At 45.0% G+C, this 20574-nt stretch overlaps 1 protein-coding gene across 22 annotated transcripts in view; it reads left to right on the top strand.

The window, feature by feature from the left end:
- TMCC2 (transmembrane and coiled-coil domain family 2) overlaps positions 1 to 20574 on the top strand; it is a 96929-nt gene that overhangs the window by 59912 nt on the left and 16443 nt on the right. For 8 of the 22 annotated variants that reach the window (XM_083618243.1, XM_083618228.1, XM_083618244.1 and 5 more), the window contains one exon: positions 17313 to 18247. In XM_083618243.1, coding sequence (XP_083474369.1) covers positions 17313 to 18247 — 935 coding nt within the window. Of the gene's footprint in view, positions 1 to 1036; positions 1180 to 12433; positions 12856 to 13446; positions 13589 to 14122; positions 14336 to 14621; positions 14706 to 17312; positions 18248 to 20574 lie in introns of those variants that run through there. The other 14 variants (XM_083618249.1, XM_083618248.1, XM_083618229.1 and 11 more) reach the window with 10 other exon arrangements.

The raw sequence follows: 20574 nt of genomic DNA on the forward strand, positions 1-20574 counted from the left end.
TTGATCAGTTTTTAAGCTTTGCATACTCTAGTTCAAAGGCCTCTGAATTTAGTCCACGTGCAATGAATGGGAGATAGCCACCTAATAAACAGGTTGGCCTATGGGAGAGCAGGTCTTCTCTCAAGTATCCAGGTCCCCATTTGTGTATAAAGCTCTGAACAAGTATCAAATCTTTGAAGTGGTTTCAGTGGTGTATTGACAGCCAGTGCAGTTCCTTCAGAATATGTTCGCAGTCAGCCACTTCCTACAGGAGCCTAGCTGCAGTTTCCAGACAAGCTTCTTGGACAGTTCTACATGGGGGTGTCCTATCACTGGGCCTGATACTAGCACCCAAAGTAGATTTGCAGGAGCCTGTGCTCATATGAAGCTCTGGCCAAGGAAAAGTTTCTCTCTCAAAAGCAGGAGACTTAACAGACTTCATAAAGCACCTGACACTACAGTCTTAAACACATTTAGTAGGGAGTAAGGCCTCTTGAGCTCGGCGTAATTTACCTTTGAGTAAACATGCTTAGGATTTAATTGTTAGTCGTTTTCTGTTGTCCGTGGATGCACAAGGCCAGATAATCTGTTGCTGTCATGAGCATTGAGTGCTTGGTAGGCCCCAGCTTGTTGATGAAATTGGCATGGCAGAAGGGATCTGCCATAAGATCTCTTTTGTGGCTAACTTGTTCTGTACCACAGGATTTTCTTCTGAATTGCTCTCTTCAAAGAGCACACTGCTTATTCAAACAGGGCTGATTGGTAGTGTTTGTTCTCTGAATGCTTTGGGGAGGAGGGGGGCGGTGCGGGAAGCAAGCACCAAGGAGACAGAAAAGCTTCCCCCTGCATCTTGCATGTTCCTTCTGCCTCCGGGTTCACTCTGTTCTCCGTGGTACTAGCCAGGGCTTATTGTACTTGGCTGCTGATTCAGAAGGTTCAGTTCCCCAGCGAGCAGCCGAAACACACATGCCTTCCTCTCTTCCTCCCCCCCCCCATCCGTGGTTCGTATGCTCCCACCAGTACCCAGCCCTCCAATCCTTAACTCAACTCATGACAGGAGGAGGAGACTTTCCCTGTGGAAGAATCACACAGCCGGGCTTGTTACCAACGCTGCTGCTCATGCCAGAAATGCACCCTTCTGAATCTGACCCCTGCCCTGGGAAAAAGATATTGCTGCTCAACTCTTTATTAGGAGTCTTTGTAAGTACAGCCTTCTTTCTTCTGCATTTTCAGGAGCATGGGCTCATCGGAGGGCAGATGGTAGCATGCAGGACCAGCCCAATATGTCTTGCTGCCTAGGATGGACAAGATTTCTCTCCCACCCCAGTTCCATGAACAGAAGCTGACCAGATTGGCAGTTGAATTGAACTTGAGTGCTGGCTGCCTCCACCACAACAGAGGGCAGCAGGTCGCTTACAGAGTGCAGGGCAAGCTGGGCGGCAAACACAGTTCTGTCCTTCAAGTCTTTACCACCTGAGGCAGATGCCTTACTATGCCTAATGGTGGGGCCTGTCCTGGTTGCAGGACGTTTGGGGGCACCTTGAGTGGGGTGATGAATCTACTGGGTTTATACTGGTTCTACTAGACTGCAGGATTCCTTATCATGCTATATCTCCTAAAACCAGCCAGCTGGAGAAAGGGCAGAAGAAGTAGGAGGTGCTGTTGCCAGAAGCTCCCGTATGGTCCCTGTCTCTCTGCCTATTCCATGATAAGCAGAAACATTTTGAGTGGTTGCAGTGCTAAACCTCTGCTGCTGGAAGGTTTTTGATGTTCCAGATGTTGCTGATCTTCAACTCCCGTCATCTCTGACCGTTGGATATACTGGCTGCGTCTAATGGGAGCCCAGCAACATTTGGTGGACCACAGTTTATCCACCCCTGTTTTAGGTCTGTTTGCTGCAGGATCCTCTCCCACCCTGGAACTTTGCACCCTCTTCCCAAAAAGGAGAAGGCTATCAGTGGCTGGTAGCCATGATGGCTGTGTAGTACCTCCAGCCGCTGAATACTGGTTGCTGGGGAACACAAGTGGGGAGAACATTTTTGAGCTCATGTCTTTCTTGCAGTCTTCCTATAAGCGTCTGTTTGGTCACTGTGGCGGATGCTGGCCTAGACTGACCTCTTGGCCTTGCTACAGAAGGGTTCTTATGTTATGCTTTTGGATAGAATACAGTTGTGATGCTCTGCTTCCCCTTTTCTGGGGAAGAATATCATGGTGATGGAGGTGGTTGGAATGTGCAGATTTTCATATTTGTTCTGATTGTGTTCTTGAATCTTAGGAAATTGCTTTTTCAGGGTTTTTTGCTTTTTTTTTTGCAAAAGTAGGCTACTGTTCCTGCTGCAGCACAGTTCTCCTGCTTACCTTACTAAATGTGAGGTGGCTTGGCAGCTGCTATGGTTAAATGAAACAACTTTGTCATTTTTTGCTCAAGAAGTTGCGTCAGCTCAGGTCTTTAAGAGAAAGTGGTGCCCATTCCAGACAGTGTTCTGTTCTAGCACTGCCAGTCTGCAGATCAAATTGAATTTTAACACACACATACACACCGGTGTGCATTTGTAAGGTGACCCTTAGCTTATTTTAGACACTTAGGACTGAAATTTTTGAAACTCTGATGAATATAGGCTAAGATTCCTCCACTGCCTCCCAAAAAACCTCAGTGTTCTGAGCAAGCCAATAGAGCTCCTTTTTCTCGTAATTGGCAGCGTCTAGGAAAACATGCCTTGTGCTTACTATTTTGAGCATAGGTTGCTTAGCCCTTTTCTTCCTCTGCCCTGTTTCTGAGCAAACTGGTTATCACTGAGCTGAATTTTATTCAGCATAGACTTTCCATTACCCAGCTTACAGAGGGCTGGCACCGCCGTTGCAGAATATGGCTCACTGGCCACATTCAGTACATAGAACTGAACACATAGTGTGTTTTCTCCTTCTGTGAAGCTGCTCATTTAAGGTGGCCTCCTACCACCCAAAAGAGATGAAATATACTGCCAAAGAAGAAACTGATCTACATAAAATTTGGATATGCTAATTGATGTGTACCGATGCCAATTTAAAAATAATCATTGGAATTTACATAGAAATTTACATAGAAAGACTTGTGACTGGGTGACCTGAGTGACTGCTCAGTCTGCTGTCCAGGTGCTGATTTCAAGGTCCCCAACTCTTTCTTGTGGTTCTTTATATGGAAATAAGACTTGGGGCTGTTCAGCCCTTCAGATAAAGAGCGTCTCTAAACAAAGTTCTCCTCAGTTTGGCTGCCTCTCAGCTCAAGGAAACTGGATTTGTGCTAGAGTTTTGTTTGCTGTTTAGATTTCTCTCCTACCAGTCCATTTGCTTAAGATGGAGGTTGTGTCTGTAGACTCCCGGCTCTGTTGTTTCTGATGAAACAGCCATCAGGCTGTTGGTGCAAATGGATGTTTACAAGCAGGCATTGCTGCTGGATCATCAGCTTAATGCTCATCCGCATAGTACTTTTGAAGGGGAACAGGTGTGTATTTGACTTCATTCACAGTAACACCCTTTGGTCCTCTTTCTGCATGTCTCCTTGAGTGCAAAAAGGGCCAATTCCAGAGTACTGGGCTATTGCATCTTTCAGGTAGAAAAGAAAATATATCGAAACGCCATGGACTAATGCAGGGGCGTGGCCAACCTTTTGGGCAAGTGTTCCATAAGTCTAATCCAAGTATGAGACAGCACCACTCTAGCTCATGCTCAGTGGCAGAGGAAGGGGGGGTGCGGTAGGTGTGGCCCGCCCAGGGGGGTGACAAAATGCCGGGCGGCACTCACCTGTGTGCACCCGAGCCATGCGTCTTTCACAATCCTGGGAGAGACGCAGTGGCTTGGGCACGCGCAGGCTCTGCGGTGAGTGCCGCCCGGCATGTTGTCACTCCCCACAGCTGTAGGGAGGCTGAGTTGGAGGAGGCAGGCAGACTCCGGAGGCCCTGTGGTGCGCCCCACTGCTATGGGCGGTGCGCCTGAGGCGCCCAAGCAGCTTTCTCCACTGCTGTGCAGATCGCCGTGGTGCCCTCATGTGCAGATTGCCGCAGCACCCCATCCACCCCCTGTGGGAAGATCACCCCACCCCCGCCGCTCCAGGTGCTGGAGCACCTAGCTACGCCCCTGCTCATGCTGCAGTATTTATGCAGCCCCCAGGAATTGGGGGAGTTTTGATGTTCTATGTTTTGATGTGCTGAGTTACAGGCAGCAGCAAACCATGAAAAGACAGAATGTAGGCCTGACTATACTGAGATGTACCCGGTTTTTTTAAAAATTATAGTACTTATTTCTAAATTCATATCTAGACATATAAATTAGTACACAGAAATTTTATGCAGAACTGTGACCTCTTTTGTCTTCTTTTTTATTATTACTGATGTGTAAGTGGCCACCCTATTTCCACCACACCAGCTTTAAATCCTGCTTTTCCTCCTACATATCCAAAGGAGCCCACTGGCTTTCTGTGGAAGAGAACTTTAATTATGATTGAACAACTGCAAAGCTTTCCCTCCGTACAGGGATTTTAGTTCATTTTATTTGGCTAATCCTTATGTCAAATCTATTGCACAGACATTTCAGGTTTGCTGCGGTTTATTAAACACTTTGCCCTTAAGCGTTTCTGGCATCCCAATTATCCTTTTGTTGCTGAAAACAATAAAACAGATTGATTTGCTGTAGGAGGTTTGACATGACTTTGCATTTGCAAATGAAGTATTCCACTCAGGTAGGTTTAGGACATAAAGATTGAAGGCTTATGATATGGTCCAGATGCAGGAAATGATGAGGTTCCTTCCTGTTGGAATCGAGCGTTGATGGTAGCATGTAAAGAGTCGGCCATGACTGGACCTAATGATCAGGGGTCCCTTTACCTTTTTAATCTGATGCAGGCAACTCCCCATTTACATGGGGGTTACATTCCGAGGCACGATGCATCGAAGTGAAATCGCGTATATTGGGAAGACCATTAAAAAAGCCTGCAAACACCACAGTTGCTCCCTTCAAGCCTCCTTGCTCAAACTTTGTGCTAGGTCTCCTGGGATTGCAAAGCCTTGCTAGATGCTGTTTTCGGGCCATTTTGCCATTTCCACGCTCTTTTAGGACCGTTTTTGCCCCTATTTGTGCCACTTCCGGATTTGTGGGAATACGTGTAGTCACAGTCGCATTTGCCTTGAACTCCCGCAAATGGGGAGTTGCCTGTATATTGTCTGAATCTGCTAATATGTTTGCTGTTGGACAAGTTTGCCGCATTGACCATTCAAACTGGGATAATTTGCTTGCTGTTGTAATGCTACTCTGAGCATGGGTGCATCCAAATAGGGACTTCCTTAACGTCAGATTTCCCCTGGACAGGGGTAATCTGGTTTAAATTGCCTTTGACGTGATAGCTTCTAAGTGCCCTCTTTAGTCATATGGGGCTCAGGACGGTGTGGGTTATGTGAGGTTGGTGAGCTGTGCAAGTAGTAGCAGCATACTCTAGTACAAAAACATTTGTTATTGTCTGAAAATAGAAAATCTGTAGCACTACCCAGTTTGTGGCTGATCCCTGAAAGTTTAAAAGAGCTTTATCCTGAAAATCCCATTACCCTGCTGTGGTTTTAGTACTATTCCCTTTAGTCTGATTATGTAACTAATGTTTCCATTTCCACATCCAGTGTGCATTCCTGTGTTCAAAATGAACCCAGTATTCATCACCTTTAGGCAGCCAAGGCTTTCCTGGGTTTTTAATTTTGTCCAAGGAGCCTGGGAGAGGAAGTTCCTATAGCTTTATAAGGCGTGAGACACCCGCTACACACCCACACATGCTTCCTCCTCTGGAAAATCAGGCTGCAGGGCCCCCATCAGAGTCAAGAGAGCCTGGCTCACTCAAGCCAGCTGGGTTCCTGAACTCTGCTGCCTAAGTGGGAAAGAAAAGGTTCTCTTGGACTGTACAGATTGACTTTGCCCAAAGGCGTTTACACAGGCAGCCTAGAGTGCTGAGAGTGCCCTAACCTTCTCCTGACGTTAACGGGGAGCTAAAGGCGCTTAGCACCTTGTAGGATCAAGGCAGTTGAAAAAGCTGCCTCAGCGCTCCTGTAACCTCTGCGCTGAAGGCTGGCTGAAGCTCTCCTCCTCCTCCAAAGTAAAGTCCCCTGCAGCTTTCCATCTTATGGTGTTTAATGGCAATGGCAGCCAGTCCCCACCACCACACAGAAAAGTTATGGGCAACCCACCAACCCTTCTCCCAAACATCTATACGTACCACGCAACTATATACATGCTCCCCTTACATGCACAATCTCATGTCACTCTTTTCACCTTAGGATTTCATATTGCTTCTTTGTTTTTCTTTCTTTCCACTTCTTTCCCCCTCTGAACTATCTCCTTCCAAACCCCATTTCTCTCTTATTCCATGCTTCATCCCATTTCTCGCTCTGTTTGTTTTCTGCAGCCTCTGCTCCACCTTTCCCCTCTTAAACCCCAATTGTTTCATCTATGCTCAGTCCCCACCCATGGTTTACAAGCTTGATTCAAGTGGTCTGTGAAGTGTCCGTGGATTTATAGTTGAAGATGGGAGAAGGCACATCCACCGTATTAAATATTTATATTGATTTTTAATTGTATTTTATTGCTTTTATCTCTCATATATTGGTATTTGTATTGCAGACTAAATTCTGTGGAATCCACCTGTAATACAATCAAATGCAATATATAAGAAATAAAGGAAGTACTAAAAAATACAATTAAAAATCATGTCACGTCTAACGGAGCGTTACAGTTTCAACAAGGGGCAGAAAAATCATTCAGCAGTCTGCCAAGACCTGCAGCAACTTTTCAAATGGTTTGGGGTGGGAGAAGTTTTGGGAAATACTGCCCTAGTGCATGAAAGCATATTACATAATGAAAATTTGTTGATTCATAAGATGCCACGAGACACTCTGGGTTGTGTCCAATGCTAGTGCTACTTAGAGTATATCCACTGAAATTAACCAACCTAAGTTGGTTGTGTTCATTTGGTTCAGTGCATCTTCTTTGAGTAGAATCAATGTTGGGTGCAACCCTTGGTTTTTTCTGCAGCAGACTGACATGGCTGCCCCTCTGAAAATTGCCTCTGTTTCAGTCAATCACTCAAGTTGGCTTGGTTTTCCTCAGGCACTATGACCTCACTGCTACTGTCAGCAAGATTGCTTGCCTCCTCTTGTCACGCTGCCTGCCTTTTGAGTGCAACCCTTCTCTCAGAGATGGCTTGCTCCAGGATCACACAAGGCTCCTGCTGAGATTTCAGACATTCTGTGCCCCTTCAATATCATTATCCAGTCAGGCTGAGGAAATTGCTTCTTTTGTGTGCATTAATTGAGGAAGTATATAACCTCCCTGTGGGACTTTTGTCTACATAGTAGGCAAGGGAAATGTATTTTTGGCTGTTTCCAAGGTCTTGTCACTAATTTGTGTATTGATATTCAAAGCACTTGGTCAGCCATGCTCTTCCTTCCTTCAAACAATTACTTTCTCCCTCTTTCCTATGTTGATAGTATTCTTTTTCTTTTGAGGTAGCTTTTATACTCCGTAACACAATATAAAAAGCACACTGTGCTGGTTGCTATGCTAACCCAGAATTTGGTCCTCTCTTAATAGGTATGCTGTGGTCACTATGACATACAGTTCTGTGAGTCATTTTGGGGACTGGGTTAAAAAAAAAAAGAAATAGAAGACCATCACAAAAGGCTAGCAGTTTCTTAACTCTTTTCTGTCAGGTAATTCCCCCATCAAAGATCTTCCCCGGTCCCTAGCTGCTTTTATCCCTGTTATGAAAGAAGATAATTTCCTATCTTTTGCACAGTTGGAGTAAAAGCAGTGGGGAATGGGGATTTGGGGCAGGAAAATAGCCTCAATGGGAAAGGATTTGGAATATTTCCCCCTGTCCATTTAAATGGCAGTTTCATTGCTTGCATTTTGTAAAACAAAAGTGTAACATGCAGTTCCACCCTACATTGATGTTATTGGGGAGTTTCACATATTCTGCAGGGAAAATTTGATGCTTGATGGGGAACCTCCATTTTGTATCTTGTGTTTTGACACCCTTAGGCAAATAAGAAGAAACCTCTTTCAACAATTGTGGCTTCCCGCAAAGAGTCCATAGCTTGTTGAAGGTGCTGAAAGTTATTAGGAGACCCCACACAGAGTTATAATTCGCACCACCCTCAACTAGCTACAGTTTCCAGGATTTTGTTAAAGTGCTAGAAGAGTGCTTTAAATGTATGGCCTGGGTGTGCCCTTGGACAAGGTGGCATATGATAAACCTCCTGTTCTGCCATTTACCTTCTTTGGTGCTTCATGCAAGGGGAGAATAGGTGTGCAGTTGGGGCATTAGATCCCTGCCAGTCTTGAAGGCTTGCTATTTTATGAAACAGCTCTGCATGCTTGTAGCTTCCAGAATTTGTAGCTTCCAGGTTAGACTGAGAGGCAGTGTCTGACTCAAGGTCACCCAGATTTGAATCTTGGTCTCCCAATCCCAGTCTGTCATTTTGACCACTATCCCACACTGAACCCCATCAACAGAAGCCCTATGCAAGGATTTGTACTTCCACAACAGGGTCTCCCTCCTGCTCCCCCTGCATGCCCCCAAAATTGGCCTTGAGGGGTCATCAAGAGAACTCCAGAGCAATGCACGAGGGGAACAGGGAATTGATCCATCTGATAAGCTGTCATGCTTGCACAGACAGAATGTTTTAATAGCATAGTGCTGAATTCCACCACACACATGGTGATATTCAGTGCTGGTCCTACTCAGAGTAGACCCACTGAAGTTAATGGCCATGACTAATATAGCTTTATTAATTTTAATTGGTCTACCCTGAGTAGGATTTGGTTGAATATAACCCATATATATATATGAGAGATAGCAGCTAGTTGGTCAATTAAAAATTCAGCATAAAACAGGACAAAAAAGGCAGGTTTCCCCTAGTGCCATAAATAAAATAGAGAGAGTGCAAGGTGAGTCTCTCTAAGAAGGGAGTTCCTTTAATGAGGCACAGCAACTGGAAGACTCTGTCTCTGGTTACCACCTGCCTTACTTTATATGGCATGGGGATGTGGAGCAGGGTCTCTGAGGTTGGTCTTAATGACTTGGCAGATTTAAGGTAGAGAAACAGTCCTTTTGGTACCCTGGTCCTAAGACATTCAGGGGTTTGTAGGTTAAAAACTTAACATTTTGCTCAGAAATGACCTAGTAACCAATGTAGTTGTGCCAGAACTAACGTTTAGATGCTTTGTATGACTCACCTCAGTGAACAATTGTGCTGCTGCAGGTACAGTGAGTTGAAATAGCCTGAATGAGATGTTATCAGTGCATGGATAACTGTTCAAAAGAGTGCACCTGGTTTTGTTTTGACCCAGACTGGTCACTGTCACGCATGCTACAACTGGGTTAAAGTCAGTTGGACAGGGCGAGGGAAGTGGAGGTGTACAGTACAGGCAATAACCATTTTGCACGTGTTAAAAGCTCGTGTGATAGTGCACATGCACACATCACCGTGAACCCAGAAGAGGCAAGAAAATAGGGTGGATTGAGGGTGGAATGGGGTGTGGCAGAACACGCTCCACCATCACACACAATGAGCCTGAATGCAAACCCCACGGAAACTGGGGGTTGCCTGCATTTCTAATTCCTAAAGCCTAGTTTCACCAATAATTCTGAACCTGACCTTGGCACAGGCCTGGGATTAGGAACATGTTTCTTGTGTTCCAGAAAGTTATGCAAGCAGTTGTGCCGCAGAGGGACAGGTTCATTTTTGATAATCAGGAGTTTTGATTGTCACGTTGCCACACTTCCTTCTATTGTATCTGCACAGTTGGTGTTGGCTATTTGGGAATCTGATATAATTTATCCAGTAGAGCTCTGGGGACAGCCGTGCTTTCCCCTACCTCTATCTCCTTGAATCATACTTACCTATGTCCTATTTTCAGCTTCTTCTATAAAGGAGTTTAGCATAAAATCAGGAAGAGGCTGCCAACACAGGTTCCTTAAAACAAAAACAAAAAACCTATCTTGGCTTTGGAACTTGAAATTACCTCTTGTGCAAGTCTGATTCACAAGACAGCCTGCCAGCGTTGCTGTGACTTTTGAAGGCCAAAACAGACATGTTGCAGGAGAGCCATGATTAGATCTCTTTTGCTCCCCATTTTAAAAGATGCTGCAAATTCTGATACTGATTGGAACAGCAACGTTAGGGTAGGTAGGAGATGATTGACTGTTTTCCATCTACCCTTCCCCCCCATCAAAAATAACCACTCATGAAGCTGCTAGTAGTTCTAAAATGGAAAAGAGGAAGGTACCCACATCATGTCTCTCTTTCTTCCCACTGTAGTGCTAATACCAGCTTTGAGGATGGGGAGGAACATTTAAATAGGGGAAATGACACATTGGGAAAGAGTTAAAAGAGCCTTTCCCACAGTACTGATAATCTCCTCACAATCCAAGACCCATCTCCACAAATGTCGGGATATCCAATCTCCTGTTTTCATGTCCCTACCTTAGCTGATGATAGATAAATAGTTTTACCTATACATGTCTAATTGAGTTGAATGGAAGTTGTACTCAGTCTTAATTTTGGGGTGAGGCTGGATAAGTTTACAATGGGTGGGGAGCCTGTGATATTTCATACACTGTTGGACTTCCAATGCCCATCAGGCTCAGTCAGTGTGGCCAACATTCAGTGAAGACAGGAGTTAGAGTCCAGCAGCATCTAAAGCAGCCTTTATCGACCTGTGGGTCCCCAAATGTTGTTGAGCTACAACTCCCATCACCCCTAGCTAGCAAGGCCAGAGCTCAGGGATGATGGGAGTTGTAGTCTAACAACATCTGGGGACCCACAGAATATAACAATAATAATTATATTATTATTATTCTGGGCACCACAGTTCAAGAAGGACACTGACAAACTGGAACGTGTCCAGAGGAGGGCAACCAAAATGGTCAAAGGCCTGGAAACGATGCCTTATGAGGAATGGCTAAGGGAGCTGGGCATGTTTAGCCTGGAGAAGAGGAGGTTAAGGGGTGATATGATAGCCATGTTCAAATATATAAAAGGATGTCACATAGAGGAGGGAAAAAGGTTGTTTTCTGCTGCTCCAGAGAAGCGGACACGGAGCAATGGATCCAAACTACAAGAAAGAAGATTCCACCTAAACATTAGGAAGAACTTCCTGACAGTAAGAGCTGTTCGACAGTGGAATTTGCTGCCAAGGAGTGTGGTGGAGTCTCCTTCTTTGGAGGTCTTTAAGCAGAGGCTTGACAACCATATGTCAGGAGTGCTCTGATGGTGTTTCCTGCTTGGCAGGGGGTTGGACTCGATGGCCCTTGTGGTCTCTTCCAACTCTATGATTCTATGATTCTATTCTATGATTCTATAATAATAATAATAATAATAATAATAATAATAATAATAATAATAATAAAAAAATAAAAAATTTTATTTATACCCTGCCCTCCCCAGCCAAGGCCGAGCTCAGGGCAGCTAACAAGCAATAATAAAAACAAATTGAATGAATACAACTTAAAAACAAGATTAAAATACAACATTAAAACATTGAAACATTAAAATGCAGCCTCATCACAGGAGGAGAAAGGAAAAAAGAAAGGGGGGGGTCAAATTGACTCCAAGCCAAAGGCCAGGCGGAACAACTCTGTCTTACAGGCACTGCGGAAAGAAATCAGATCCTGCAGGGCCCTGGTCTCATGAGACAGAGCATTCCACCAGGCTGGAGCCAGTGTTGAAAAAGCCCTGGCTCTGGTTGAGGCTAATCTAACTTCCTTGGGGCCCGGGACCTCTAGGGTGTTGCTATTTATGGACCTTAAGGTCCTCCGTGGGGCATACCAGGAGATATGGCTAACCTGATCCAAAACACCCACCCACCCCACTCACACATGAAAACAAAGATCACCACAGCCAATCACAAACAAACAACCACACCCTAGAACAACCCCAACCTCTCTCACCACCAAAGAAACACAAGTGACTATCTGGGGACCCACAGGTTGAGAACCACTGATCTAAAGGGTTGCAGGTTCCCTACTTTATATCAACGGCTGACCATTCAGCTTCTGACAGTTAACCCTAAAGAAAGCCCCTGTTGGTAAATTTTCTACAGACATATTTACTACCATGTCTAAGAACTATTTTCTAGAATACATCCAAAAGTGGTGCGTTGGGTTTGTTTCTCCTCTGTTGTTTCCTAGTAGCGGTTTCTCCATCTCCACATGGGTTATGTCCTGCCTTACTTAAAAAAAAGGGGAACTGAGTGACGTAGTCTTTGCAATAATTGCACACTTCATGGAAATAGAAGTTGAGCAACTTCTCTAATAAATTGACTTGGTTTCCTCTTTCAGCTTCACCAGGCTTGCTTTTATCTTGACCGTACACAAAATAGTTCTTTTTTAAAAAAAAGAATCTATATCTTGAAGGTTTCAGTTCAATTCCTGTGAGTCGATAAGAGAGAAGGAGAAACTCCTCACTGTGTTCTGGGTCCTGGAAAGCCCCCAGAGCAGCTCAGGAGCTAAGAATAGGCCATCGGTCAGTGTTTGTAAAGTCTGCAGTTCCTTGTTGTTTTTTTCCAAAAAAAGTGCTGATCTTATAAGGTTGAGGCAAGTTTGTGGCTGCTCTGAATGATGTTGTGTGTGGGTTGTGTTTTCCCCGCCTGCTTGCCTCTGTCACCCAGCAAAACAGATCAGTAGGATGTCTGAAGCAGAAAGACAACAGTAGCCTGGGCAAGACTCCGGCAGCTTTTGGATAGCTTTGTCGGTGCTTCCCTCATGGTTTTTCCTTTGCCAAGAATCTTCCTTTGCTCAGCAGTGAAGCTTAGACTACTATGAGAAAGAAGAGAGTGCTGGAACCAGATGAACACTGGAAGGTATGGTACAATGATTGGTGCAAACTGGCCTTTCTTGGGGCACAGCTGTATGAGATACCTCTGTAGAATCAACAGGATTTTTAGCTTTCATAAGTTTTGAGCTGGAACTTCAACACTTGAAGAGATAGCTTAAGAGCTATTTCACTCCTGCATGAAAGTGGGAATAATACAGTGAGATAGGAAGGCTAACCTCGTGATGAATACACAATGGAATCAGTGTATAATGTATACTAAGTCACTGGTTTAGAAGTAAGGAAACAGGGTTGTGGCTAGTGCCAGTGCCAAGCAAAATTGGGCAGCCGCCCAGGTGCATGGATGATAAATGGGCCCCTTAAGCTGAAGCCAAGACCTGGCACAGTCCTTAATTAACCACCTCCTTGCTTTCCCAGCACCAGTAGGGGAGTGGGGATCTGCAGTGGTCCAGATACTGTGACCTTGGACAGGTATTCTAAGATAGTGCCTCCCATTTTATGGAAAACTAACATACCACAGCTGCAACATCATTCTAATATAGGGATGCTAAAAATTGGGGTTCTGTTTTCCCACTTAAAGCAACTTGTCTGAAAATGGTTATTGTGGGTGTTACAATAGTTCTGGTGAAATTACAAGTTTCTTTCGAAGAATATTTTGACTGGAAGCAAGGGGAGTAGAACTTTGTTCTATTCTGTTATGTCTAGTACCTTCTGTAATACGACTCCTAACATTGCCTCATTTTTTAAGCTACTCCTGCACAGTATTATATCATTTGGAAAGGGAGACATTGTAGTCTGTAGAAGTATATTAGGCAGTGCCTATCCATTCATGGGACGCGGGTGGTGCTGTGGGTAAAACCTCAGTGCCTAGGACTTGCCGATCGCATGGCCGGCGGTTCGAATCCCCGCGGCGGGGTGCGCTCCCGTCGTTCGGTCCCAGCGCCTGCCAACCTAGCAGTTCGAAAGCACCCCCGGGTGCAAGTAGATAAATAGGGACCGCTTACCAGCGGGAAGGTAAATGGCGTTCCGTGTGCTGTGCTGGCTCGCCAGATGCAGCTTGTCACGCTGGCCACGTGACCCGGAAATGTCTGCGGACAGCGCTGGCTCCCGGCCTATAGAGTGAGATGAGCGCACAACCCTAGAGTCTGGCAAGACTGGCCCGTATGGGCAGGGGTACCTTTACCTTTACCTTATCCATTCATAGTTGTTGTTTAATCCTCTGTGTGTATGCATATATATATAATTTATTTAAGAAAAGCAAATATGTATGTATAATATAATCTCATTTATTTAAGGAAAACAGAGTCAAACTCCTTCATGGCAAACATCATCTCCATTCAGCCCCATGCCTGTCAAGACTTGTTTTGATTTGGATATGAATTTCAGTTGCCGTATCTCTTGAAGGCAAAATGGATGAAGTCCTTTTGTTACTATGCTGAAAAATTATGAGAATTGAAAAGGCACTGAATTGTACTACTTCAGTTTACAACTCAGGAAGATTTTTACAGGCAGGTATAATATCTGCCATTAAACTGCAGTTATCACATGTCTGAATGAAATACCAGCTCCTGGGGTTCAGCTGTGCTGGTCCTCAAGCTGGGTAGAAAACTTTGTAAGGAGAAAAACTAGAGAAGCCTTTGCTCTTTGTTTGATGGGAGTTGTAGTCCAAAACATCTGGTGTGATCTCGATCTCCTGTCCAACCATTCATTTTGAGCGCCTAAACAAAACTTACATGATGAAGTAGACTCTAGTTCATGAAACCTTATGCTGTAATAACTTTGTTGGTCTTTAAGGTATCATGAGACACATCTGTTGTGTTTGCTGCAACCATGACACCATGATAATGGGAACAGATGATGGCTATAATAATAATAATAGTAAGAACTTTATTATTTATACCCCACCCACCTGGCTGGGTTTCCCCAGCCACTCTGGGCGGCTTACAGAATATATAAAGGTAACGGGACCCCTGGCCGTTAGGTCCAGTCGCGGATGACTCGGGGGTTGTGGCACTCATCTTGCTTTACTGACCGAGGGAGCCAGCGTATAGCTTCCAGATCATGTGGCCAGCATGACTAAGCCGCTTCTGGTGAACCAGAACAGCACACAGAAATGCCTTTTACCTTCCCGCCGGAGGAGTACCTATTTGTCTATTTGCACTGCGTGCTTTCGAACTGCTAGGTTGTCAGCAGCAGGGACTGAGCAATGGGAGCTCACCCCGTCATGGGGATTCAAACCGCTAACCTTCTGACCGTCAAGCCCTAGGCTCTGTGGTTTAACCCACAGCGCCACCCGCGTCTTCTACAGAAATATATATATATATATATATATATATATATATATATATATATATTAATAATAATAATAATAATAATAAAACATCAAGCATTAAAAACCTCCTGATACAGGGCTGCCTTCAGGTGTCTTCTAAAAGTTGTATAGTTCTTTAACTCCTTGACATCTGAAGGGAGGGTGTTCCACAATGCGGGTGCCACTACCAAGAAGGCCCTCTGCCTGGTTCTCTGTAACGTCCCTTCTTGCAGTGAGGGAACTAGCAGAAGACCCTTGGAGGAGGACCTCAGTGTCTGGGCTGAGTGATAGGGGTGGAGATGTTCCTTTAGGTATACTGGACTGTATATATCTCTGATCAGGCAAACCAGATGTTGCATTTGTCTGTAGGAACAAATCTGGGATGGCTGGGACTGCTGTTGTGGACAAAACATTTATGAGTTAAGTCTCCACTTCTTCTACGTTGAAAGCCTTTCTGTCACTGTAGTCTAGTAACAATGGTTCATGGCACCAGAGGCTCTTCCATGAAAGCAGTATGAAAATTACTTACACAAAGTCTACAGAATACATTTAACTTTTGCCATCTCCAAACTGCAAGTCCCATGCCTCTGATGCACCACTTCAATCTGCATAATATTTTGCATAGAAAGCTCAGTGAGTGGCAAGTATTTGGTAGTGTCCTTTGTTACAAATGGGAGACAAATATGCTTTAGGGGCTTTATTCTGGCAATTGGGCAGAGTTCCTGGATTCTGAAGCAGCTTCCTAAGAACATCAGGCCAATGTTAAGCAGGCTTTACAAAACCCATTAACTACAGCCCATATGTAATTATCAGCTTTCTGTCATTCTAGTCTCAGGGGATGGCCTGCAGAGTTACTTTTCTGCTGAGCAAAATCAGGAGACCGGGGAGCATTATTAACCAAACCCTGAAGAATATCCTGAGGTGCTCTCTGGTCCTTTCACCTCTACTTATGACACGGTACAAAGTTTGGCTCTTGCCTTTGCTTTCTCATTTCCCTTACTCAAGTGGTATGATAGGCTGATTCTCAAAGGGCCATGAGTCAAGATTCCTGAGTTCTGTTTTGTTCCAGTGCCCTGAGGAGGAAAAATAAGTCAAGGGCACAATTCACAAATTTATCAACACAACATCAGTGGAAATGTACTATGAAAGTCCTTAAGGCAGGGTGGACAACCTGTATGCAGAAGGTTCGTGCTGGGGAAATGAGGGAAATGGGGTGGCAGAAGGAGAGGAAGAAAGGGGGGGTGCCATGCTCAGATTTTGCTAAGGCCCTGCCCACCACCAGCATGCGTCTCCTGACAGATTACTCCCAAGGGAATGAGACTACAGACTGAAAAAATGTTCCCTGCTTCCCATTAAGGCTTCCAGATTTTGTGTACAAAGATAACAGACATTCCACTGTAAGACCACTGTTCCATTCCTTCCATCAATAGGAACCACAGACAACTGAGGATGGAAGTCTCAAACTGAAAAAATGGGTTGTTGTTTTTACCTGAATCTTCAATAATTCTGATGGGATTTGAACTAGTTTTACTCTTTTTTAAAAAGCCATATGGCTCTGTTGTCTTGCTGTAATACAAAAATATTCTATATTACATACAGTGGTACCTCGGGTTACATACGCTTCAGGTTATATACGCTTCAGGTTACAGACTCCGCTAACCCAGAAATAGTGCTTCAGGTTAAGAACTTTGCTTCAGGATGAGAACAGAAATCGTGCTCCGGTGGCGCGGTGGCAGCAGGAGGCCCCATTAGCTAAAGTGGTGCTTCAGGTTAAGAACAGTTTCAGGTTAAGAACGGACCTGTGGAACGAATTAAGTACTTAACCCAAGGTACCACTGTATTTCCAAATGCATGAAAAAGGGAAATACGATAGAATTCAGGGTATGCCCTTCCATCAGATAACTTCAAAATGGCATCTGTATTGAGAGTTTGGTAGCAGGCATATTTAAATCCATTTTACCAATGAATTGGTAATTGAAAGCCGGATGATCAGTTAAATCTCTGTGATACGGTGACCGTCACCTGAGTTCTCATATCTTTTTCTTCTAGCAGTTTTTGGTAGTTCATCACCATTTCTCTCTCTCATGCCATCATGTGTTGTCTTGGGGAATGACATTATTTAACAGAGCCTTTTAACTCAAGTCTCTTTCTGTGCTCTTTCTCCTCTCCCACAGTTGGATAAAGGGGATGTGAGCCAAATCAGCCTGCCTTCTAATACAAGCCACGGTGATGCTGATGGCAACTTCTGCCTTGACGTTCCAGATGGCAACCCAGACCCGCAGAGGACAAAGGCTGCCATTGACCACCTGCACCAGAAGATCCTCAAGATCACCGAGCAGATCAGGGTTGAGCAAGAGGCCCGAGATGACAATGTGGCTGAGTACCTGAAGCTAGCTAACAACGCGGACAAGCAGCAGGCCTCTCGTATCAAACAGGTCTTTGAGAAGAAGAACCAGAAGTCAGCCCAGACCATCGCGCAGTTGCACAAGAAGCTTGAACATTATCACAAAAAGCTAAAGGAGATTGAACAAAATGGGCCCTCTCGACAGCCCAAAGACGTCTTCCGGGACATGCACCAGGGCCTCAAGGATGTAGGGGCTAATGTCCGCTCCAGCATCAGTGGCTTTGGAGGCGGAGTGGTGGAGGGTGTCAAAGGTGGACTCTCAGGCCTTTCTCAAGCCACCCACACAGCTGTGGTCTCCAAACCCCGAGAGTTTGCAAGCTTGATCCGCAACAAATTTGGCAGCGCGGATAACATTGCCCACTTGAAGGACACGCTGGAAGATGGGCACCCTGAGGAGGCCTCACGGACTCTGAGTGGCAGCGCCACTCTGGTTTCTAGTCCCAAATACGGCAGTGACGATGAGTGCTCCAGTGCCACTTCTGGCTCTGCAGCAGGGAGCAACTCGGGGGCGGGTGCTGGTGGCTTGGGCAGTCCCAAGTCTAACACCTTGGACAGTCACCACTATAATTTTGAGACCATCATAGAAGAACTGAGGGAGATTAAGGACATTCAGTCCCACCTTGAGGACTCCATGGAAGACCTCAAGGCCCAGCTGCAGCGAGACTATACGTATATGACTCAGTGCTTACAGGAAGAGCGTTATAGGTAAGACTTGTTGGGTGTGGGAAACTGTCACACTTAACTACCATATTTAATTGTTGTTGACTTGTGGAACTGGGCATGCTGGCCAGTCTTTATGCGGTGGCTCTTGAAGGGTCATGCTGTGGGGTACAGTAGATGAAGATGCTGGCAAATAATGTAATTAGGCTTTATGTTCCTATGCAAAGAAACAAATTGACAGTGAATTTCCCCTTAGAAGAGGCTGTGGCAGAGAAGGGGAGATGAGATGCTATAAAGCATATGGCAATGAGGGAGGAATTCAGCCTTTGACCTCAATCCAGTCAGTTATTTAGCAGCCACAAAGGATTCTGGGATATCAGAACCAGGCATGCAGCATGGACACTTGCTTTCCATTTCCTAATTTCCCCCAGTCACTTCTATTCCTTTCTCCTGCAAAGTTCTCTTTGCTTTGGCCACAGTCCTGTGCACAATTACCTGGAAGTAAACTCCACTAAGAACAGTACGTATTTCTTTATTTTTAAAAATAGCTATCCACTTTTCTTTATAAATCCAAAGTGGCAGCTTACAGGATAACACAAACCAAACAACAACCTAGCACCAGAAACCGTATAGAAACAACAATAGATAACACCTAACACAATTATATGCATATGATAACACTTGTTATCCTTCAAGAAAGAACAGAAATTTGTCTCCTTTTTTCTAAGCCTATAATAATTTTGCGGTGGAAGGCCAAAGCTTTTGGATTTATGTTCTTTAGTTGAATTTAGGCTCCCATTTAGTCGCAAACCAATATGCCTTAATTGCTATAGCAACCATGAGTATGCATGCTTGTTCAGGAAATGTCTGAATTTCAAATGGGGGGGGGGGAGTTGAATTTTAAATAAGTGATTCAAATAAGTCCTCCTTCCTGGTGATTTAAATCATGATTTAAATCCTGCCTAGCTGTCACTAGCTTTGAAGATGTCTGCTGGAATTTCCTGTACTGTAAGTTCTCCTCAAGAAGAAAGACACTGCACTATTAACTGCTTCTATTTATAAGACACAAGAGGAAATGCATTCCTGGCTGAATGCTCAGTGCCAGCTTCTTGCTTCTCTTCCACCGGTGGAAAAATAAGGACCAAGAACTCTTTTGCCCGTGGGCTTCATTAAAATTGTAGGCAGTGAGGAAAGAATTATGTTTCCTTTTTTTTGTGAGAGAAGGGTCATAGGCTCAGTCCTGGGATGACACTTGCGTGCAGTTGCTATGTTTAGGTTCTCACAGATGTGGGGAGCAGAAGTCTCTTGCAGGCTTATGGTCCCAACCAGCTCTCATGTCTAGGGCTGGTTAGGGGAGAAACCGTGGTCCTCCCAGATGTTGCTGGACCCCAGCTCCCATTAGTTCCAGCCACCTTAGCCCAATGGCCAGGGATGATGAGAAAGGTACTCGAGCAACATCTGTGGAACCACTCATTCTGCATCCCTGGTCTAGGGGTATGGCTCTTCCTCAGTGCAGTGGCGTAGCGTCGGTTGTCAGCACCCGGGGCAAGGCAAGTAATTTGCGCCCCCTAACCCGTGGATTTGCGCCCCCTAACCCGTGGATTTGCGCCCCCTAACCCATGGATTTGCCCTAACCCCAGATGTTGCGCCCGGTGCGGCCCGCCCCCCTGCACCCCCCACGCTACGCCACTGCCTCAGTGTCAGAGGTCTCTGTTTCAAAGCCCAGACAATTGTGCTGGGGGCATGGAGAGGAGAAGGAGGCTGGTTGGACTTTTGGGGAGATGATGTAGGTCAGTGAATGAGCACTTGCCTTGCAGGCAGAAGGTCCCAAGGTCAGTCTCTGGTATCTCTACTAAGTAGCAGAGCTGGGGAAGACCGTGAGTCCTTGGTGAGCTGCTGCCAGCCAGAGTAGACAATTCTGGAGTAAATGGACTTATAGCTAGACTTTGTATAAGGCATCTTCCCACACAGTCCAGTCACCATAGAATAAATAGCACACAGTCTCTGTGAGTGCTTTCTCAGTGAAGCATCTCCCTATTTTCTGAGAAGTGTCTCACAGGACCAGTTTCCTATTAGGATCAGCCAAGGCTGCATGCACTCATCCCAGATCGCCATAACAAATCTGCAGGCAGGTTGCTGTATGCATCAGTTTTCCACATTGGTTCAATTGGTTCACACTTACCTTTTGCCCCACTATTTCCAGGCAGATGTCCACACTTTAACTCTACATGTCCGATGAATTATTATTATTATTATTATTTTGCCCTGAGCTGTTCCTGTGAAAGCCTGCTCTTTAAAGCCAAATTGGAGCAAACAGCAGTTCAGGTTTTCCGCAGGTTGATGTTTGCTCCAACTGAGCTTTAAAGAGCAAG

Source organism: Podarcis filfolensis (genome assembly GCF_964270895.1).
Source record: "Podarcis filfolensis genome assembly, chromosome: 6".
NCBI lineage: Eukaryota > Metazoa > Chordata > Lepidosauria > Squamata > Lacertidae > Podarcis > Podarcis filfolensis.